The following is a 23,670-nucleotide window of genomic DNA, read 5'->3' as shown; positions in this document are numbered from 1 at the left end:
GACCTCTGTAATTGCAAACAAAGGCTACTGTACCAAATATTAACACTGACTTTCTCAGGTGTTCAAATACTTATTTGCAGCTGTATTATACAAATAAATAGTTTAAAAAAATTATACATTCTGATTTCTGGATTTTTTTTTTTAGATTATGTCTCTCATAGTGGACATGCACATACGATGACAATTTCAGACCCCTCCATGATTTCTAAGTGGGAGAACTTGCAAAATAGCAGGGTGTTCAAATACTTATTTTCCTCACTGTATATATATGTCAATTGATTTAAATATTGAATCACGATTAATCGCACAATTGTCATGAGTTAACTCACAATTAATCGCACATTTTTCTGTTCTAAATGTACTTTTCAAGTTTTTAATACTCTAATCAACACAGCCATGGACAAAAATAGATGCTTTATGCAAATGTATGTTTATTATTCATGAAATCAAACTCAACATAGAGCATGAAGACAAAATATTTTTTTCAATTATGTAAATCATCAGGACACCAAAAGGAACTTTTGCCATGTTTCCACACGGACCCTTTTAATGGCGGATTTTGGTGCTTAATATGAGTAAAACAAATGTAAATAATTACAAATGAGTTTCCGGTGGAGTTTATTATTGTTTTATATATGTGAGTAAAAAAAGATTGTCGGGAATAAATGTGTTGCGTTAAAGTTTTTAATTTCACCTCATATTTATTTAATGTTTTTTATAAAAATGGAAACGTGTGCCGCATTAATACAATTAGTGGCTTTAAAATTTATTGTGTTAACGCATTATTAACACTTCAATTTTGACAGCCCTAATATTTTATATATTTTTTATATATTTTATTTTATATTATTTTTTTTTCTTATCCAAATCTCCACAGTAAGCCATTAACTACAGAGAATAGTCGATTCAACTCAATCTTTCAGAAAATACAATCAGAATATGATTTCAAATTATTGTAACTGACCAGGTACCACATACACTCATTTAGCACTGTATCAGCAACTCCACACTGCTTTACTCTTATACTGCTGATTCTTGGTGTAAATTTCAAGACTATAGATAAGTACTTATGTAGTTTTCTTCAGCAGTAGTCATTGCCAACTGTATCAGTATGTAGAGAAAAAAACAGAATATCTTTCCAATACATTCACAAATGCACAATCACTGCACAGTCAATGTACTATGAATCCTAGAGGAAATGGTTTAGAAATATTTTTTGGTCTTACAGCTGGTTTTAAATATTAAATCACTAATCTATATACATAAGTATTTTAAAAACTCATGTACTATGTTATTATGGATATTTTCTTTTTAATAAGACTTTAAGATAAAAATGCAGCTAACTACTATGACCTGAATCATCTATAGTAATGTGACCTTTCTTTTGAACATGTAAAATACATTTTCTTCCTGAGTATAGTGTTTTGCGCACACACACACACACACACACACACACACACACACACACACACACACACACACACACACACACACACACACACACACACACACACACACACACACACACACACACAGACAGATGCATGGCACTCATCGTAGTCAGGATGAATGAATTTATTGTAATTTATTAAACTCATACTTTTTTCCATTCTTAAAGTACATTGTTCAAGATACTTTTATAGAAAAAGAACAAATTAAATTTAAAATTCAGATAAATCTTAACACTTTGAACAATACACAGCAAACACCAAATAAATATGTACAATTATTTATAAATAATTCTATAATTTAAAGCAATGTTCACATCTGTGAAACAGCAGTAGAGTAGAAGTAGAGGCTGACAGCAGGCACAGATTTGGTAAAAACATTTTTTTTCCCCCCTGAAGGAGCTCTGAGTGCGAGGCATTTCACACACCTACACACAGCGCTATTAGAAATACACTATCTATGAAAACAAGTTAAAGTCTGAAGTCACTGGTTAATTTGTGGAATGTAACATTTGCCAATTGTGTGCTAAAATTTCTACACTTGGAGCACATTGAGCATTTCAAGTGTTCTTCAATAACCTGCAGTGTGGCTCCTGTGCAGATAGACGAGCCTGACAGGCCTAGCGTTTATCCAGTGCTCATCAGGCACAGAGCTCAGTAGGAGCCGTCAGGCTTTGTACAGCTGATTCTATACTGCTGGTGTGCTGGGCAAACACAAGCCTTCCTCCTCTTCATGTGTTTCACCAGGATACTGCTGAATTGCATCTTAACTAGAACCTGAAACACACTCTTTGGCCGATCAGAACACAGACATGTACTTGTAAGCTCATGCGTGTGACTGCGTTGATGTGTTGTATAGGGAATGGCTACGGGGATGGCGTTGGTTGTGCGTGGCCTGTTTTGCTGTGCTCTGCTGGATGTTGTGTCTGTGGATAGTTTTGATGTTTGTAGTGCTGTGAGTGGCTGCCATTCAAAAATCGTCTGCGTATTTGTACTCGTCCAAGTTCAGGTCACAGTGAGGGTTAGTAAACTCAAACAAGTGCCTCTTCTCACTGTACAGGTCAAACTCACTGGAGAGGCAGTCGATGGGCATCAGGGGGTTCTCATAGCTGGAAAAGGAAACAGCAACCGATTACACTCTCGTTAATCCTGAACATGACTAGTGCAGCTTTCACTCCACTGCATATTACCAGTCCAGAAAATACACTTTCACACAGTCTTTACACTTTTAATTGTGGCTGAATAAAGAAACTCGGATAAAACATGGCAATACAACAGGGTTACGCTGAAACTATATAGGCCAGTATGTGAAGACAAGATCACTGGAGGACTGGGAACACGATCTGCACCAGGGTGAAGAGAGTGGACAGATGGAAAGTCCCAGGGAACATGAAGCAAATAAAACTGTTTCAATTCTACCCAACATGAATGTACTTACACATATGAATGTACCGAGAAGCTCCAATATCCTGTTTAGAGTTTGCTTTCTTGGTAGCTCAGACTTTAATCCAAATATTTTTGCCATGGTGCAGGAAAAGCTAATGTCTATTCAGGCTTTACCCCACGTTAGACTTTTTTTTATCAGAAAGTGAAACATTTTGCCAAATTGAATGAAAATATTCCAAGGCAGTTAAAAATGTAATTAAATTGAGGGTTTGGGTTCCCTGGGACTTGTGTAAGTGGCCCCAAGTGAACAAGGACCAACATCCTGCATTTAAACCATCTTACCTATAGACCTCAACACAGAAGCTGCCTTCAGAAATCAGTGGTGCTCCTAAAACCAGCACATAACACACAGCACATCAAAATAGACCTAGACCCTCAAACCATACAGTCCAGTCTAACGTAAAGAGCCGTATTTAAAAAGCAATGCCATTATAATCGTTTGACCTTTTTTAACCAAGTGATTAATTTTAATTTAAGTGTAGAATGCACAGAGCTATAGGTAATACTTATATCTCGTTAATACTGCCATGAAAAATGTCTTCTTAATAAATCCAGTCATCCTGCATACAGTGGTTTACGCATCCTTTGGTGTAAAAGTAATACTGTAAAAAAGTCTGTAAATTAAAGCAGTCCCTCTGCGCAGATTAAGTAGTTTGTTTTACCCAGAACCAAGAAATCCTACCCAGGGTGGAATCTGGGGACATGTTCTAAAGTGCTGTGATATTAAGGATGCATGAGCTGAGATGTGACATGGTAGCGATATGAAATAGATGATGAAATTGTGATGCTTTACCCATCATTGTACTGCTCGTTGGCAGCTTCCTCGGCCACCAAAATATCATACTCCTCTGCAGCATATCTTTCCCAGTCTGAAATCTCCTGTCCCAAGCTCTCAGCATCCTGGAAAGAATGTTTGTAATAGTTACTGCACAAATAATTATAATGGTTTGCCAGACATAAGGAATATACGCACATCGGTCATTACCTTTGCCACCATGAAAGGATCTCTCTGCTCATGATCCAGATACTTCTCGATATTGAAGAAAGTGTCAAAGAATATATGAGCTAGTTTGCATCTCTTCAAGTCACGGAGTGTGATTTTTCCTAAACAGAATGTAATCAAATCTCAATGTTAAATAGATTTTTTTTACCACATGCTACTCAACAATCTGCAATATGCAGTGCATTTTCTACAACCTGTGTTGATTGCAGCAATAGCAAAAGTCATTTTTGATTTCAGGTTAAACTTCGGCTTCATCATTTTCTTTTCTTCCTTAGCGGCATGTCAACTTCTATGGTTATGTTCATGGTATAGTATAAAGTATATAGCTATAGTGTAGACAGTTAGATAGAACATTTTAAATAAGATGTTTAAGTTGACTTTTCTCTTAAAACGTTAATACTACGTTTGGGTTTATTTGCTTAAAAACCTTTTCATAAGTGTCAGAGTAAAACGTTTATCCAAGAGCTATAAGATTTACAGTCCATCTAAACATGCTTAATAGACATCAGGATTGGCATTTTGGGGATTTTCTATTGTTAGTAAAAAATGTGCGGTTATTTTGAATCGTGTGTAATTTATTTGGCATCGTGTGTAGATAACTTCATCCCAGTGATTGTTAAAGTAAGAAATCTGTTTTTCCCCGACATTAGGATTACCGTATTTTTCGGACTATAAGCTGCTACTTTTTTCCCCAAGTTTTGAACCCCAATAAACTCAAGCCAATAAACTGAGCGACATAACATTAGACCAATGAAATTTCCGAACGGAAACGAAAAAAACGCACCTCACCTGTGTTCTGAGCTGCACGCCATCGGGAGAAAAGCTTTCACAGAGTGATTTTTAAAACGCACGACGATGCCAAAAGATAAACTCCAGAGAGAAATAGTTGTGAAAGGAAGGAGGAAGACAGTGAACAATGACTTTCTTGGTTGGCTACTGTTTAGATACAAGCCGTTGTAGCACGTTGAGTCTGGGTGAAGGAAGAGCTCGCTTACTCCAGTTGCAACAGAAATCATATAAGCACAGACAGGTTTCCAAAACGCGTGCTTTTTTATTTTTCTTTTATTTTCCTCGGTCTTGAACACACGCAGCAATACCGGAAAAATGCAGTGCCAGACTATTCCCAAAATACCGCTATGCTCCTAAAGGAAGCGTAACATATTTCACCCGTTACACCGTGTGTAACGTGTCTTTCGTTAAAGCCTGTGTAAAGTTCATTAGTGTAGACACCTGCGGCTTATAGACAGGTGCGGTTTATTTATGTTAAAAATAAAAATATTTGTAAAATTCAGTGGGTGCGGCTTATATATATGGGTGCGCTTTATAGTCCAGAAATTACAGTAATTACTGTCTATAAGCCGCAGGTGTCTACACTAATAAACTTTACACAGGCTTTAACGAAAGACATGCGCACCCAAATATAAGCCGAACACAGGTGAAGTGCGTTTTTCATGCCCGGTTGTTTTCAGCGTGACGAATGATTCGCATTTCCTGTAGACAGTCCGAGTGAGCGGCAGGTCAAACGTCAGAGGAACCTCATCCATATTTATGATGTGGTGCGGCCCGATTCAGTGGGAGCGCATCTGATTTTATATAAAGAGTTTCATTGGTTTACCTGAACCCATTTGGCAATTTCATTGGTCTAATGTTATGGGGTTCAGTTTTTTGGCTTAAAGTTTGTGAAACCGGGAAAAACCCAGGAAAAATCCATAAATTAGCCGCTTCATTGTTTAAGGCGCGGAGTTCAAAGTGTGGGAAAAAAGGTAGCGGCTTATAGTCTGGAAAATACGGTATATGTAGTTTGTTATTTAGGCACTGATCCCAAATAAATATTTATATTTTTTTAGAATAGACAAATAGCTGTGTAAAAATGCAAGCTAGTTTTTTATTATATATATCCAACAATGCGTACCTGTTGTCTCAGGCCTGACCAGATCCAGCATTTGGCAGAGGCAGTCTTCAAATGGTAATGGTTCAATGGCCATGGTCTCCAGTTTCTGACACTGCTCCTGATAGAAGTACTGCAATTCGTACATGGACAGAATTCCATCACCATCCAGGTCCATACACCGGAACCAGTACTCTATGCTACAGGGTCAAAAATCACAGCAATTATTCGCACCATTGACTTGTTTCAGTCCCGAATAACAAACAAAGCACAAATAAACACAGCTATTTATTATAGTCTTGTTTAGTTTAGATGTAATAATATTAGCATTTATTTAACAAGACAGTAAAAAGTAAACAAATCAATTCAAATCTGCAGTACCTTCGAAGCATAAAAATAAAAGACGTACCTGGTTTCAGACTTTTTGTCTTCCTCAGAGATTAGAAACCACACAAAGTCAGCATAACTCAACCGGCCTTCTTTATGAACCTTCCTGTCTCTGTTCATCACAAATAAACAAGAATGAACAACCACACAAGACACCACTATTATCATATGGCTTCAATTTGACTTTTTATTTAAAAGTAAATCACGAAATATTACGTTATGCGCATTACATTATTTTTAAATTAATAAAATCCAATATTAATAATCAAAGACAGATGGCTATACCTAGTTACAGTTCCTGAGAATATTCTTTCAATCATTCTGTGGGAGATGGCTAGGATGAAAAACAGGGAAATTAAATAAGAATAAAAACACACACATTACATATATAAATATATGAAACATTTTTGCCCAACATTTTTATGTTTTCACTCTTTTAATACTAAAGAATACATGGTTTAAAAAGGGGAATTAAAAGTGGGAGACATGACATCATAGTGCGGGGTGGAAGAGACATCCGACTTCATAAAACAACATGATGGGAGTTATGAAACACCAATAACTTTTTAAAGTGGACTGGTTTGCTACCTTGATCGTTGTGCCGTGCCATGTCCCTCTGGTCTATATACAGATCGTGGTCAGTGTCCAGCTCCCAGAATTTACAGTAGATGACATAGAAATGCTCATAGGAAAAGTACTCAGTCAGCTGATTAACATCTTCCTCCTCTTCCAGTAGTGCCACATTCTATACAAAAACAGTGTGGCTTGTAAAAGGTTTTATACAACAGTAAAAAAAAAAACAACAACAAAAAAACAATTACACTACAAAAGCATCCCAACCTGAAGAAAACTGCTTCTCCGCAGCTCTGAACATGTTATTTTTCCCGTCCATGATCGGTTGACACTATAAAATATTCTCTGAATGACCTGTTGGTAAGGAAATTGGTTTGGCTCAATGAAAATGTTTATAAAAAAATGCACAATTAATTGGTACTTAAAGGTCCTTAAAATCAAACGACAAATAAGTTTGTTTAAAATAGCTATGCTGTGGTGCCCTTACTGTGGTAATGTAGCGTGAGTGAAAGTCTGAAGCCTCCTTCAAAAAAGCAAGGCCTGCAAGTGAATCCACCACATCCTTAAATAAAAGAGATCAGGGTTTCACAATGCTTCTCAGATTCAGCACATCATCATCGCAAAGTTCACCCTCACATCAAAGTCACCAGTACAAATGGCAGTCATGTGAGTGGAAAATATTTAAGGAAATTGAGTGTTGCTAATGGTGACCAATGACATGCAGACATTTTAAAAGGATTTGATCTAGTACAGTTTTCTACAAGGGTCAAACCAAATTTAAATGTCTTATTTCGAGGGGGGGGGGGTGTCTGCACTCCTCCCCCCATTTAGATGAAATCATATGAAAACACATAAATCACCGCTTTTTGGGTGCGGGCACGTACAGTCAAATGTACTCCACCGCAATACTTTTTTCATTCATCAAAACAGTCAAAGCGATTGCTGAAGCCACACAACACAAATTAAAGCGTGAATGCCAAAGTGCATTTCCTCTGTAGGAGAAGGGCTGCTGACCCCCAGTGGCTGCTCCTGCCATCCTAAATTTCAGTGAGGCGTCCATCATGGGCTAACGGTATATACGGCTAGAGAAATAGCGGGCATGGCAAGTAATGCTTGTTACCACTCTGCCCTCGAGAGAGAGGATGCAGAGACCTTCTGCATTTCAATGTGACTCCAATCCCGGCTGCAATAATCACCTTAATCCTGGATATAAACAAAACTACATTTGCTAAATGTATTATTTGGCTAAATTTCAAGAGTTATTAACGACCCTTTGTACACGAGTAAACTCCTCAGCCTAACACTCGGCTCTTTATACCTGAACCAACTCAGGACCTGCTGCATAATGGACCCCTTTCAGATAATCAATAGGCAGGGCGTAATAGATTTTCTTTTTTTTAACATGTGCAGGATATAGGTTTATATACTTCTCTCCAAGCTAATACTGCCTACCTGCAGAAATGGAATAAAGTCCTCTTGCTCCAAATAAGAGCAGCCCGGCTTGGCCAGAAGGTGTAGAAATTTGGAGGCATCATCATGACAGGTCTGTAGCATTCTGAACAGGAAACAGATGTTTTAAGACATTTTTGCTTCTCAAAGAACATGGACTTTGGGTTTCACTTCAAAAGCGTGACCCCAGACATGTGTGTTCTGAAAACAAAGCTGCAGTATTCATGCTTGGTTGTTTCTGACCTACAGCAAGGCAGGAATACTGATGTGCATAAATATTTTCATCAGTGCTGAGCTATCGAAGGAATCCTAAATGAACACACGGTCTACATTGCACATTCGAAACAATCCTGAACAAGTCTCTGGTACTTCGCATTAACGTGCAAGTCATCGTTAACTACAAGTGCTGCTCATGTTAGTGTAAGAGAGATCAATAAAAAGCTTCTTTGTCTTACTTTCTCCACATCGCCACAAATTTGTGAACAGACACATATCCCCTCCTGTCTCCCCCAGCAGCGAAGAACAATGGAGCCTTCCAATAGAGTGGGCATTCACAGGCCTGAGGAAAAATGGATTTAATTCGCATTTAAATATCCTTTCAACAGAAAATACTTAGCATAATAAAATGTTAAAGTTAACCGCTGTCTTTTAAACACGCCTCTGAAAGCTTCCTTTGAGGCCTTGCCATAATTTGCCTGCCAACAGCATTGATTCTGCTTTGGGAGTTTAAACGCAAGCTTTGATATAAACAAACAAAGCAAAATAAGCAATAATGATGTTTGTAAATGACCTTTCAATTGACTGTTGGCCATTTTAAGTAAATGACATGCAATTGCAATATTAAGCAAACCTCAGGATGTGCGTTACACCTACTACTCAAAATGGTGAGACTATCGATTACGGAACAGAAGAATATTTACGCCTAAAAGATTTGTAGACGTCTGTTAATTACACAAACAAACAATTTGCTGGGTGGCTGGAGGCTGCACATTACAAATCACACTTACCTTGGCAACCTTCCCCATATCCTCAATAGTTACTCTTTCACTGGGAAACTGAGAAAATATTTTCTCTATCTTGGAAATGAGATTGTCAATGTTGATATTGGCTTTGGGCTGCCCTCGAGGGAAATAGAACTTCGGAATGCTTTCGCTTAATGCTGGTGAAACGGCCTCCTCTTTCTTAAGCTGAGCCTGCCAAAACAGACAGAAATAAACAGTGAGCCACGAGGCTTGCTGAGTTCACACCCAGTCCCACTGGAGCGACCGCCATGCTGCTCAGCACATTACAGCTTCATGAAATCTTCTGCCATTAAATGAGGACAGGTTAAGTGACAAACACAAAAAAAAAAAAAAAGATTCAAATTAGGGATACGTTTAGAAGTCAATTCAGTTCAATTCAAGTTTATTTCTATGAAGCCTTTTACAATCTACATTGTCTTCTATTGTTTTCACTTCTATAAAACAAATGCATGTGTATTTCTACCTGATGAGCAAAACTGGGGTGACTGAGGCAAGGAAAAACTCCCTTAGATGGTATGAGGAAGAAACCTTGTCAGGAGTCAGACTCAAAAAGGAACCCATCCTCATTTGGCTGAGACCAAGTGTGTGATTATAAATAATAAAAACATTACAATCACCAGAGAGTGAGAAATATCTGGAGCACCGGAGAGTGTGACTATGAGTAACGTCCTTTCTACGGTCTCGTACAGTCAGTTGGAGTTGTGGAACCAGGTGCTCCTGTGCAACTCATAAATTAGCTCAACATCTGAGATCATTATAGATCTCCTCCATGCCAGAGCCTTTAAAATGTTCAATGATGGAGAAACAACATATGCAGAATGTTATTTTAGCAAAGTCATTCCAACACACTGTTGGTGTCCTAAAAACATTATACTAGAAAATCAGTTTGAAGTTAATCATAACTTTCATATTTCATATTCAATTCATAATTGGGCAACCCCCCCCCCCCCCCCAAAAAAAAAAAAAAAAAAAAAAAACAACAACAACAACAAAAAACAGGAAAATAGAGCGCAATACCCTTTTAGACTATAAACTCCAATACTGGAATAACAGCAAAAACTGTACAAATCTGCAACATAGCAGTAATTTCCCAGCAAACATGGCTGAATTATTTAGCCAAAAGTACTTCATAAACAGCAATGCCAGTATTATTTCTGCACTAGAGCAATAATACTTGCTGTGACACTCATGTAAAATATTCATAGAGTGATGCAAAGTTACCAAAATACTGTGTAGTGGGTAAAGCCATACACTGTGCAGAAGTGATTTGCAAATATGAGCCATAATTCTATTCATAACTCCCTCACTAAAATCTCAACAGCCCAAATTGAAAACTGTTAGAAAGGCTCTTATGTACAATATATTAAGCACAAGGGATATGTGTATATATGTAATAGATGCCTTCCTAGTACAGGCTGAAGGTTTCCAAACCCAGACTTGCACATTTAAAAACAAACACCCACAGGCTTGAACAAATCCAGCCTATAACAGTGTGTAATCTAGTGCACATCTCACATAGTGTATCATTTCGATCATCACAGTGTATGTCCAAAGGGGTAGTGGAATAAGACCAATATACTTGCTGAGAGCTCAAAGGCCACAAACAAGTGACCGTTCTGACCATAAGCCAAACATAGCTCACTACGTCTTTACAGGCCTTCTGTGAAAAGGCACGGGCGAGCATCTAGAGTTTCCACTATGTTTTTAATAGCTTGGTATCAGCAGGTACCAACAATTCTTTGTGAGTGTCCCCTTCTAAAAATCAAGATGACCCGTTATCACAATCAACCGGGGAGAAAAAAAATTTAAATGTAAATATACATAATAAATGTTTAGGAACAAAAAGTCATTTCCTGTTTGCCAGTGTGTTTACTTGTGAATAAGAGATGGGTAACAAATGTTATTATAAGCCGAAAATAGAACAGTGAGAATGCTCTCGAGCCAAACACGAACAACATTCCACAAATTTCAGCCTAATAATAACTACCTACCACCCAGACATATCAGCCAAACACAATGTTAAACTTGGACCCTCTATACCTATTTAGGAGTCAAGTGCACTGTTTGAGTGTCATGTAATAAGCAGTGTCCATGGTGTTTACTCCTGCTGACTTCCTCCTTCATGGTAAGAACACATCATACTTGCATCTGTATTTAGGCTTTTAGTAACCTCTAATCTACCACCAGTAAACAACCTGCTGCAAGCGTTTCCATCACCAACAATGCTGCGCACACTTAAACCTAATGAACCCTTAGATGACATTCCACCAATGGGAACCATTTGCTCTGATGTGCCAGGAAAAGGTTCAGTGCAACAGCAGGAGAGATGAATGGTTTTTATCATTCCTGCTACCCCAGTCTCAGCCATGTCTATAAAAGGGAAAGGCCATCTCCTAGACCAAACAGAGCAGAGTCTCCTGTTCAGTGTTCCCATCAGAAACTTCAACTCAATTAATCTCCTACATACTCAGCAATATGCACAAGAATCACATTGACATGCTTGCATCCATCAGGAGCTTAACAGAGGGTTATTTTCAACAAAAATTACATACAGTCATAAAACGTGCACAGATTGAAAGCTCAGCTTTTTGGACAACACTTAACAGAGACTTAAGATGACCTGCCTGTCCTTGCTGGAAAGCTCTCAGTCTTTTCTTGAAGCGTGAAGGCAAGACAAAATCACAGCCCCGGGCCAGCAGTGCCAGCTCCTTCCTCAGGTCAGGGTCCTGGCGAAGGGATAGCTCCTTCATCCTCATGCTGCCACCAGCCAACACAGCACGGCCCCTGATGGTCTTCCTAACTGACTTTCTTACCACTGAAGACCTCGCTGTCCTCCTTCAACAGAACACAATCTCACTTAATGACCAGCAGCAGCTGCTTCTCTCAGCCCTGCTCCCCACACTGCCGGCTGTCCCATACATCCAGGACGGCGCTCTGAGGTTGCACAGCTTTGTCCTGCAAAGCCACAGCTCAGACAACAGGGTGATGAGAGAGAGCGTGAGTGAGTGTGAGTGAGAGAGAAAGAGAGATAGAGAGAGAGTAGGGAGATAGTAAGCGAGGGGTGGATCTGCCCTTTACAGTGTGCATTCCATAGCTATCATAGAAGGTTAAGCAAGAAGACAAACCTGTATCAGAAAAACAGGACACACTTTTGGACTACAACATGATAACTCGCAGCTACTAGTTTATTTGTTACACTGCTTCCTCTACTAAACAAACACAAACCTGGCCCTTTATTATGAGACTTAAACCCACCAACTTTCATTTCCACGTTAGATATGATGTGTAATCCTTTAACATCAGTCACATTAACACAATACAACTATGTACTGGCACCAAGACCAATAAATAATTTTTTGAAACCAAGGCTGAGAGATTTAAGACATTAAAAGAACAATACAGTAATCTACCTGTACGCTCTACCGCGGTTCTAATCTCTCGCCTCCGGTTTATCGCGGAATTGCATTTGCCACATCGCTAATTTTGTTTGGACGATTTTTGTTCAGCCTCTCGCTAGATAGCACCATAGACCAAAAAAAACTTATAGGAAATAGTTTTTGGAGTTTTATGTTGATATAATGAAATGTATCCATATAAATATTATTATTCTTTATAAAATGAAGTAAAATATAAATACAGTACTGTATACATAAAATATTTTTGCGGTGGCGTCCGTTTATTGCGGTTTTTCGTTTATGGAACGTAACCACCGCGATGAACAAGAGATTACTGTATATAAATGTCAGCATCAATTGCTGTTTTATTAACAAGATCGACATAAGTAAATCAGGCCATTCAATTAAATATTACAGAATTTCAACATCAACAAAAAAAAAAATACAAGATCCTTCCATTTCATTTCAAAGTGATCGGAAAATTGTGCAAAACAATTTGGAGGACCTTCCGTTAAGTATTTCGAAGAGGGTGGCCAGAGGATTTAAATGTCTCACAGAGATAATTATGTACATGCTAGCTCGTATAGACATTGCTCGCTAAGGCTACAGCTTACACTAATTCCATTCCTTATCACAGAGGACATTTTTAGTCAGTGTTATAATGGATGAAGGGCTAAAGCAGTCTAGGACTAGACAAACACAAAAGTATTTTAAAAACTAAGAAAGAAAGAAAGAAATAAGGACTAAATAAGTAGTAGTTTCTAAAAATCATTACAAAAACCATTACAACAGACTAACGGCTGTATGCTTAGTTTTGAAAACATTTAATAAATGGTTATGGGCTGCAGTAAAAGCAGCTTTAAAACTGTCTTATAATGAACACAAGGCTTAATGTTGTGGCTCTTGCTAAACCAAGACTAAAATAAAGCCCTGGCTGGCTTAAATGATCATTATTTTTAGATGCCAGATTGCAGAGTGCACATTCTTCCACTCGATTCAGCAGGATTCCAGTTCCTGTTGCCTCCAAGGGAAGGGCACTGCATACATTTGATAAACGCAACATGATACTGTATATGTTATCTGACTTTTTGTAATCCAAATCCATCAGCCATCTACATCAGAATGGAAAAATAGGGCAAAAATAAACTAGCCAGTGAAACCGCTTTCCTGTGCTTTGCTTGTTATGAATGTTCTGTTGTAACACTTTTCCATCTGCTAGCTGTGCATGGCATGCAAAAACAACTCTCCTCTGTTTAAGTAAGCTGGCACTAACAGAACAGGCCAAGGGGCTGGCAGCAGAGGCAGCTGTCCATGGCAATAGTGTAATTTTCCAAACAAAGCCTTGTGTCCAATTGGAGGGACATGACTGCTCAAAGATACACTGAGGTTAAAAAAATTTAATAAAAAAAAAGGTGCTAACAATCAGCCGAACTTGCCACAGTTCCATTTTCAAGCCTAAACCTGAATCTCAACTCCTTATTTACACACACAAAGAAACTACAGTTGACCAATTATTCCATTCCACTGTTTCCATGCACAGGCTTCTTTACTCAGTCTGAAGTTTTACTCATCACTAAGTGCAGAGTGAGAGAAACGATTTACTGCTGTGGTGTACACTAGTGTACAGAATAAGCAATTTTGGCTGCTACATTATGTTTGGAATAGTAGGCAATCGCAGTTCAGGTGCGTGTCTAATCTTTTTTCCTGACCAGAGACAAAATATGGAGCAAAATGTGCAATAAAATCATGTCAGTAGATGTAAAGGAAGCAGAGTAACTCATTGCTAAAATTTTGGGAAAACTGACAAACAGAAATGCATGTAAATGTTTTGTAATATGTGTTTAATGTTTTTCACCAAACAAAAGCGTGACATGCGCTTGGTATTAGACTTTACTAAAAGGAGATGCCCAAATAAGTTGTCTGCTAGGTTTTACCCAGTGCTTGCTGCTTGGAATCCATAATTATACCAGTATAACTATTTAAATCGGTGAATATTCAGGGATTTAGGGATGCTTTTAACAAAACCTCTATTACCACACAAGGTATATAGATCAACTTCAGTCTCAACCCTGCAGCTCAGCATTGTTTTAATACCTTACTCCATTACTGCAGCTAATGAGTTAAACCAAGTGGAGAAAAACATGAGCTGCTCAGTGCTGTGGGCCTCCAGAATTTAAGTATAGTGTTGTGGCCTGATAACAATGCAATTTTACTTCATTTAACAGCAGCTTAATGACTAACAGGCTAAAGGCATTCAGCAGTTGGCTTACATGTTTAATTGGAACCTTAATTAAACTGTCTGCCTACTTGATAACTAGGTGTTATTTGCACATTCGTAACATACAGTATGGGGGAGATCTTAAACACCAACATTAGATAGCACATGCACCCAAGGGCTGTACTCCTTCTTTATGGAGTTCTATTACCCAGTGATATATCTACATTTACTTAATTAACTATACAATTCAGTGCTTTAAGTAAACACTTTACATATTCAGTGCATAAACTACTACTAACTCTTCAATGCATGTAGTGCTGTGTCTGTTCTTTAAACCATTTGATTAGTCATTTTCAGTGTCAACAAAAAATTAAAAGAGAGAACCACATTTGGAAATGGGCATATTTTAAATATAAGATCAAATTGATCTAAATGCTTTAGAAACAGAACCCTTAGTCTTTTATATATATATATATATATATATATATATATATATATATATATATATATATATATATATATATATATATATATATATATATACACATATATACATATATATACATATACACACAGTGAGGAGAATAAGTATTTGAACACCCTGCTATTTTGCAAGTTCTCCCACTTAGAAATCATGGAGGGGTCTGAAATTGTCATCGTAGGTGCATGTCCACTGTGAGAGACAATCTAAAAAAAAAAAAAATCCAGAAATCACAATATATGATTTTTTAACTATTTATTTGTATGATACAGCTGCAAATAAGTATTCGAACACCTGTCTATCAGCTAAAATTTTGACCCTCAAAGACCTGTTAGTCTGCCTTTAAAATGTCCACCTCCACTACATTTATTATCCTAAATTAGATGCACCTGTTTGAGGTCGTTAGCTGCATAAAGACACCTGTCCACCCCATACAATCAGTCAGAATCCAACTACTAACATGGCCAAGACCAAAGAGCTGTCCAAAGACACTAGAGACAAAATTGTACACCTCCACAAGGCTGGAAAGGGCTACGGGGAAATTGCCAAGCAGCTTGGTGAAAAAAGGTCCACTGTTGGAGCAATCATTAGAAAATGGAAGAAGCTAAACATGACTGTCAATCTCCCTCGGACTGGGGCTCCATGCAAGATCTCACCTCGTGGGGTCTCCATGATCCTAAGGAAGGTGAGAAATCAGCCCAGAACTACACGGGAGGAGCTGGTCAATGACCTGAAAAGAGCTGGGACCACCGTTTCCAAGGTTACTGTTGGTAATACACAAAGACCTCATGGTTTGAAATCATGCATGGCACGGAAGGTTCCCCTGTTTAAACCAGCACATGTCCAGGCACGTCTTAAGTTTGCCAATGACAATTTGGATGATCCAGAGGAGTCATGAGAGAAAGTCATGTGGTCAGATGAGACCAAAATAGAACTTTTGGGTCATAATTCCACTAAACGTGTTTGGAGGAAGAAGAATGATGAGTACCATCCCAAGAACACCCTACTGTAAAGCATGGGGGTGGTAGCATCATGCTTTGGGGGTGTTTTTCTGCACATGGGACAGGGCGACTGAACTGTATTAAGGAGAGGATGACCGGGGCCATGTATTGCGAGATTTTTTGGAAACAACCTCCTTCCCTCAGTTAGAGCATTGAAGATGGGTCGAGGCTGGGTCTTCCAACATGACAATGACCCGAAGCACACAGCCAGGATGACCAAGGAGTGGCTCTGTAAGAAGCATATCAAGGTTCTGGCGTGGCCTAGCCAGTCTCCAGACCTAAACCCAATAGAGAATCTTTGGAGGGAGCTCAAACTCCGTATTTCTCAGCGACAGGCCAGAAACCTGACTGATCTAGAGAAGATCTGTGTGGAGGAGTGGGCCAAAATCCCTCCTGCAGTGTGTGCAAACCTGGTGAAAAACTACAGGAAACGTTTGACCTCTGTAATTGCAAACAAAGGCTACTGTACCAAATATTAACACTGACTTTCTCAGGTGTTCAAATACTTATTTGCAGCTGTATCATACAAATAAATAGTTAAAAAATTATACATTGTGATTTCTGGATTTTTTTTTTAGATTATGTCTCTCACAGTGGACATGCACCTACGAGGACAATTTCAGACCCCTCCATGATTTCTAAGTGGGAGAACTTGCAAAATAGCAGGGTGTTCAAATACAAATTTTTTCTCACTGTATATATAAAATGTGTGTTTTTTAAGTTAGGTTAGGATATTCTTTTGGCTTAGTACTAAAGTCTAAGATTCTTAAAGCATTCATTCTCCTGTGAGCTGGTATGAGCAGATAAATTTTTTTTTTTTTTTAAAGGTTCAGAAATGTTTTACAGTTTGACACAGATGGCCTTCTTTACTCCCATCAAACACATCTTTGCTGTCCAAAATACATATGGTATACCTATTTTATGAGCGGGCAAACTATTACTTGACATGTTGATGTCAATTATTTCAGCCTACGTCCGCTCCAGACCATGCCATCAATCTCATGCCACTCTCGAGTATCAAAGGCAGCGTTTAAGTGGACGTTATTGCCCACAAAGTGCATCGGATGAAAAATTAAACCACTTCATGAAGGGTCATTCAGAGTTCTGATATCGCTGTTCCACATTTCAGATATTGTTCATTCTTTTTATCTTGTAATTCTGTCAATTATCTTGAATTCTATTGGTTGCTTTGACCTCTGATTTCAACACAAAGTCAATGAAATATACTACTTTGGGCTCAAACTGTGACTTTTTTGCTTCTGTGTTCACATCATCTTAAGAACCCTATATGGGGAAAAAAATATTTTTTGTGGTAACTTTACTGCATCCAGACAGTCAAAAAACAAGTTAGTCTACATGTGGCTAAGAATAATTAAATCCTAAATGTCTTCCAAGATTTGTATCTAGAAAATATGACACAGTACATATACATCAGGGAAGTGCAGCAATAGCACTAGGATGATACTGGACACAAATAGATCAATAGTGAACCTTGTATTAAGTTCATGTTTCCTCAGAGTTCACAAAAAAAACCCATCCAAATACATACACCTGGAGAAACCTGTTCACAAAACACTTTTAGACCCATGTGAACAGAACTGTTCCAGCCTATCGGAGGTGACTGGGCTCTGTAGCAGGTGTCTGGGTTTAGAGCTGAAAGTGTATTCTTCAGGAATTCACAAGTTTTTTTGCTTCTTCATTATTTCTATTCATTTAAATGCAGATAAATTTTTTAGCATCAGAATTTTGCCTCTTTTAACTTACACCAAGTTGACAAAAGTCTGTCAACACGTCAAAATAATGTTTGTGCTTTTTAAACATCCCATTACACACCAAGTCCCAAATTGTTGTTGTAATAACCAGCACTCTGCTGGGAAGATGTCTTACTAGACTTTGGACTGTGGAGATTTTTTATGTATGTTAAGAAGGCCTTGGATGCAGTGCTCCCAAAGGTGTTTATAAGGGTTGAGGTCAGCGCTCTATAGCAGGCCACTCAAGATCTTCCACTATAACTTGATTTGTGCACAGGGGAAACGTCATGCTGGAACAGGTTTGGATCTCGTAGTTCAAGTGAAGGAAAATTTGAATGCTACTAAAAGATATCCTATAGAATTGTGTGCTCCAGTCAACTGGCCCAATACTTCTGTGCATACACCACATCTGCATTGTAAGTGGTACATAGCAACATTCGAATTTCCTCCATCGTCCAAGAAGAATATCACATTACTAATAAAACAGCAAGGCAATGATCAGACATGTACAAGTATCAGTATGGTGAACGTTGTACAAGAATTTGCTCACTGACCAATTTTCGGTTATAGAATACAGAAAAATGTTTGGAACCAAAATTAAGTACAATCAGATAATTAATAAATCAGTGAATCTTGCTGTAGGCAGTGTCCACATTGTAGTGTCATTACAATGCTAAATAACCCCCCCCCCTCCCCCCACATTTTCTGTTTTATTTGCTTTCAAAATAACATACAAATGATAATGTTCCCTTGCAAGAATGTGCGTTTCTTATAATATATCAAACTTTGAGACACTGAAACACATATCAATTAAAAGCCCATAATTTTCAAAAATATATATTTTTTAATTCCAGTTTAAAAAGTTTCACTCCATAATCATTTTATTCAAGCGTTATAATGCTAAAACGCTAATGCTAAAATGATTATGAATAATACTAATTGTATGTTAGCAATTAGTAAAATTGTTCATCTAAGTAAAAAGCCAATAACATCATACTGAACAGACTAATGAGATACACAGGACTACTTCAGTGCTTTACTTACTAATGAAGGATGTTCGTTTTTCTAATTGGAAAAAATAGTACATTCTGGTCTACTATACGATTGGACAAGCAGCGATCCAGGAGTGCTTCACTGATTGGGTCACTATGCTTATCTGTGCAATAGTTTGTTACTGCACTTAATACAGGCTGTCAGTCAGTCTATGCATTGGCTTGCATTAGATTTCTTTGGAAAATCTTTTCATATTAAGGTGGCTGGGAATTTTGGATTATTGTGATATGGCTAAATTAATAGAAACTTATTTACCTTTATTTAACTACTGAAAGATATACTAAAACTTCTTTTTGCAAAGGCTTTGTAGGTTTCACTCAATTAAAAAATACAGAAAAGACAAAACAAAAACTCATCAGTAAAACCTGACTGGCAGTTTTATTTAAAACTGGATTGGAGAGATTGGCTAAAAACCAACAACAATGACTATGACAATTTTCTGGTGGTAACAGCAGTCTGCTTCAAGGTGGGCCACATCACAGCACCCTGTCGTTTTCTATAATATATGCCCAGCTGTGTTTGATTCTTTACATAAAAGTGTGCATTAAGACTGCACAGAGAGCAACTCTCCAACTGACACACTGGTCAATTTTAGAGGAATTCCTTCTTGCACAAGGGAAATGAGTCTATCTTTGTCAGAACCTTGTGTCAAGTTGGACCAGCTGTTCCAAGCAGCCTCACCATGACAATAACTGAATTTCCAACTAATCCTTTGAAGAATGCATTTGTATTCTGGAATTTCTTTGGCCCCTCCTGAAATAGAGCATTACTCGATGTGGGATCAGACTAACTTTAATACGACGTGACAAGCTTTGAGCACATGCTGCCCATGTCACAGCACAAAATAGGGAATGCACAACAGTTGTTGCATAGCCAGAAAAGCACCTGGGATCACTAAAGTAGCAGAAAATAACTGGTCATGGACATCAAAGCTGTCAAAATTTGTATTGTCTTCCAAACAAAGACGTGCATTAAGAAACAGAGAGAAAATAGCATTGGCACAGGTCTTATTGCAAGCAGATGCCTTCTTTTTCAAACAATGCCCATTTTCTGAAATCTTCATAAGCAATGACAAAATCCATGCTTTAGCACAATCCGGTTCAGGATTTTATTCACTTAATACATTTATTGCACTGAAGCTCTGGAGCATAAAAATACATATAATCTGGAAGAAAATTGTAGAGTTCTGATGTTGAGAATGATGCAAGCGGTTGGAGGTTTTCTCTACCCATCCCTGCCCAGTTGCAATATGGCAAAACCTTTGTTCTCAGGTGTCTGCATAGCAAGTGACACGGGCCTGACCTGCTGCTGCTGAAAATTGCTTGGCATATTATTGTGAGTGCCGAGGCTGCGGTGTACCTGTCATATCAGGAATCCTCTCATTCGGGGGAGCAGGACTCAACTGGCCATGACCGACCACCAAAAGAGCCTTGACTTAAGATCTGCTAAGCTCCGCTGTGTGAAAGGAATTTACAATTTTGTCACACCCCAATACAGATTTACAAAATCTAACCTAATATATGTCTTTACAAGCAGAATCATGCATCATTTTAAGATCAAAATGAATTACACTTTTATTCAAATTAAGGCTTTCCTCCCCCACTTAAAGTCCACTAACATAGCCGTGTTTAAAGGGCAGGCAGGCAGGCAGGCGCTCTACATGACCTCTAGCAAGTCACCATGCTACAGTGCTACTCATAGCTGCAGCTGTCTGTTCGACTCACTGACCGACCATCGCAGGCATTCACATTCAGGAATGTCTTTTTCTTTTCCTGCTAGGGTTGTCGGTACAAATAAGGACTTTTCCAATATCTAGTTGAAGCCAGGTAAATGTACGAGCCCACAATTACACAAATTCTGCATACCCATCTGAGGGTTTTCTAAACATGCTGCATTACAGCATTTATCCCTTAAGACCCCAGCAATCATGCCGATCATCACTAATCAGGACCCAGTGGGAGATCCATCAATCCTGTAAACTGTGGATTTAAAATATTTAAGTGGGCTAGACTAAGTATAAGGTAACATACGGAAAGTATTTCTTTCCACAATGCAAAAGATTCCATATATCCTGTCCTACCTCACACCCTAAAGCCAGAAGCCAGAGGCAGCCAGTTCTTCAGCAGCCTCTTGTGGCAAAACAGAAGAACACAAAGGTTTCCAAGTTCACTCTGAAGTACTGAAGGCAGATAATCATAAATAAAAAACCGGACTACTACAGTGCATACTATTCATTTATATTCACGATAAAACGTCTTTCAGTACATTTTTCCAATCATATTATACAATCATGTCAAAGAGAAGCACGCGGTTTTTACCTTTTTTATGCTGATGGAGCGTCTCGGTGCTCTGCTGCTTGGTCCTGCTCTGCTACTGATGCCACTCCCAGATGGCAGTGTGGCTGAAGGAGGGCTACAGGGAGCACTAAAAGATGCAGAAGTCCGCTCGGCCATGTTATAGTTTGAATCAACATTGTTGTTTTCAGTCAAATTAATGTTGCCCTTTACAAGCTCCAGCTCGTCTCCATTCTTGACCTTCCTCAGGTAGTCTTTTAGCATCTCTTGGATGTTGGGCTCACTCAACCAATTCAGGAAGAGCTCGTCCACCTTCATCTTCAGGACCGGCTGCAATCCTTGGTGAGAAGGCATTTTTGTATAGAATTATTTTCCTTGGAAAATAGTCACCTAAAACACCTAGAAACAGAAAGGCACATTTTTACTGGGATTTCATAATTGTTTACATACCTGTATGAAAACTGAAAAAGAAAAAAAAAAGGTTATGCACAGTAGATTTTTTTTATTCATTCATTTATTCTTAATCATAATTCAAAGCAAAGAGCGGTGTTGATTCCACATGCTGACATGTTTCCTCTTAAAACAGGGAGTCAGCTGTTTGAAATACGCCATGCCACGCCCCCCAGCCGAATATAAACAAATCTAACTGCAGCTTAATGAATGAGCTTAACATGAAGAACAGCAGGAAGTATAAAACCAGATTTTGTTGAGAATATCTCTGAAGGTTTCCACGCTACCACCTTCATCCACATCTGCCATCTTTAACAAGGATAAAATCCTAAACAGGGTGCCATGAGGTTGTGTCATGAATGCTTGAGCCATGGGTGACCATAAGGAGTGCCTATAGTGATGTGGAACTGTAGGATCATCTCCAGGGGGCATCTGGCACGTCTCTGTGTCACTGATGGAGAAATTTGTAAAGACGAAATCACATCCTTGAGCAGTAGAAGGTATAAAGACACTGAGAAGCTCCATTTTCATTTATACTTCTCTTGTGAAAAGTGTCAGTCACATAACTGCCAACTCTCACAGATTCCTTCGTCTTCTGCAGCTATTTCTTCTTAACAGTTGTAAAAAGGAATAGTGTGCAGGAAGAGGCAGAGCAAAATACAAACGGATCACCATATTAACTAGTGTGTTCACCAGGAGTAGGTGGGACAGGTACAAGCTAGAAAGCATGTAATTGCATAAACACAAGACTAGTGCAGTCGGTGTGTTCAAAAGGCTTCACTTTTTTCCCCAAAACTATACTTTTAAAACGAGAATTTGCAGACAATTCGATTTGTCATTTCCCAAACACCAAAAGAATGGAAATGTACTAGAAGCTCGCAATCACCAGTTTTGACTTGTCATTTTAACGCTTCATCCCACGTGTATCATAGCTGCTTTTTGGCACAGATACCTCGCTATAAATGTAATCACACGTGTTTGACCCCATCAGATACTCACACACGTTTACTGTATAATCTGACGTGTGAACCGGTAAAAGCGCGCGTCCACATTTGAACAAGGTGCACTAGGTTCAGTCTAATTCAGCTTCAATCAGACGCAAACGGATCATTACAAAATAAATAATAATAAAGTGTGTGAGTGAAGCGGCTGTAGAAAAAAAGCCAGTGTGTGATGGTGAAATAATGTAAACATGGCACCTAATATTGAACAGTACTGCATCCAGCTAGTTAGCTGGTTAGCCTAGGTAGCTAGGGCCTTGCCTGGGTGCAAACTTTGCCATCATTTCCCACTAAGCTCATCCGCTAAACCGCGCACTGTACCCTGATTATTCATGTCCTTAACCGTTCATAAAGTCTCTCACTGGAGTAAACGCATACAAGCCCGAAAATATACATGAACTCACCCTCATTGTCAAATCTTACAGAAGACGCCGGACACACTTCACCGGGGTTCACTTTGAATCAAACTCTCGTTTCCCCGGGTAACCGGGAAATCCTCTTCTCGCGAGACTTTTCGTGAACGGACCGAAAAGAAGCAGGTCGTGAAAGGATTCCACTCCGTGTTTGCCTTTTTACATCACACAAGTGTCCTGAAGTAGGTCCTGCTCCTCTGTTTATCAACTGCATGGATGAAGTGCATGCCAGTGAAAAGTAATTTATTTATTTTATGTTTAATATTTTATTTATTTATTTAAAATTAATTAATTAATGGGAAAAAATAAACTAATTAATAAATGGGAATTATAGCTTTGTTTTTTCCCATTTATGAATACATTTTAGTAATTAATGAATAAATGGGGAAAAAAAAAA

At 38.4% G+C, this 23,670-nt stretch overlaps 1 protein-coding gene across 3 annotated transcripts; it reads right to left on the bottom strand.

The window, feature by feature from the left end:
- Window positions 1–1,560: 1,560 nt before the first annotated feature.
- Window positions 1,561–23,411, bottom strand: ppp2r3b (protein phosphatase 2, regulatory subunit B'', beta). Of its 3 annotated transcripts, XM_083535980.1 has the most exons (15): window positions 23,265–23,411; window positions 21,434–21,808; window positions 9,202–9,387; window positions 8,650–8,753; window positions 8,198–8,300; window positions 7,233–7,307; window positions 7,013–7,099; window positions 6,761–6,917; window positions 6,458–6,506; window positions 6,195–6,284; window positions 5,810–5,985; window positions 3,880–3,998; window positions 3,688–3,794; window positions 3,177–3,222; window positions 2,420–2,557 (listed from the first exon to the last, which is right to left on the bottom strand). In XM_083535980.1, exons 2-14 carry the CDS (start codon window positions 21,761–21,763, stop codon window positions 3,204–3,206), a joined length of 1,602 nt encoding a protein of 533 aa, XP_083392106.1. In that variant the 5' UTR covers window positions 21,764–21,808; window positions 23,265–23,411; the 3' UTR covers window positions 2,420–2,557; window positions 3,177–3,203. The 3 variants fall into 3 exon arrangements, with proteins under 3 accessions (XP_083392105.1, XP_083392107.1, XP_083392106.1); XM_083535979.1 differs by lacking the exon at window positions 3,177–3,222 and having other exon boundaries at window positions 1,561–2,557; XM_083535981.1 differs by lacking the exons at window positions 3,177–3,222; window positions 21,434–21,808; window positions 23,265–23,411 and adding an exon at window positions 11,841–12,231 and having other exon boundaries at window positions 1,561–2,557.
- Between the last annotated feature and the right edge of the window lie 259 nt (window positions 23,412–23,670).

This window comes from Silurus aristotelis, assembly GCF_946808225.1.
Source record: "Silurus aristotelis genome assembly, chromosome: 3".
In the NCBI taxonomy this organism is placed as follows: domain Eukaryota; kingdom Metazoa; phylum Chordata; class Actinopteri; order Siluriformes; family Siluridae; genus Silurus; species Silurus aristotelis.
Note: the sequence above shows the minus strand (reverse complement) of the source record. Positions and strands in the feature narration are given on the sequence as shown.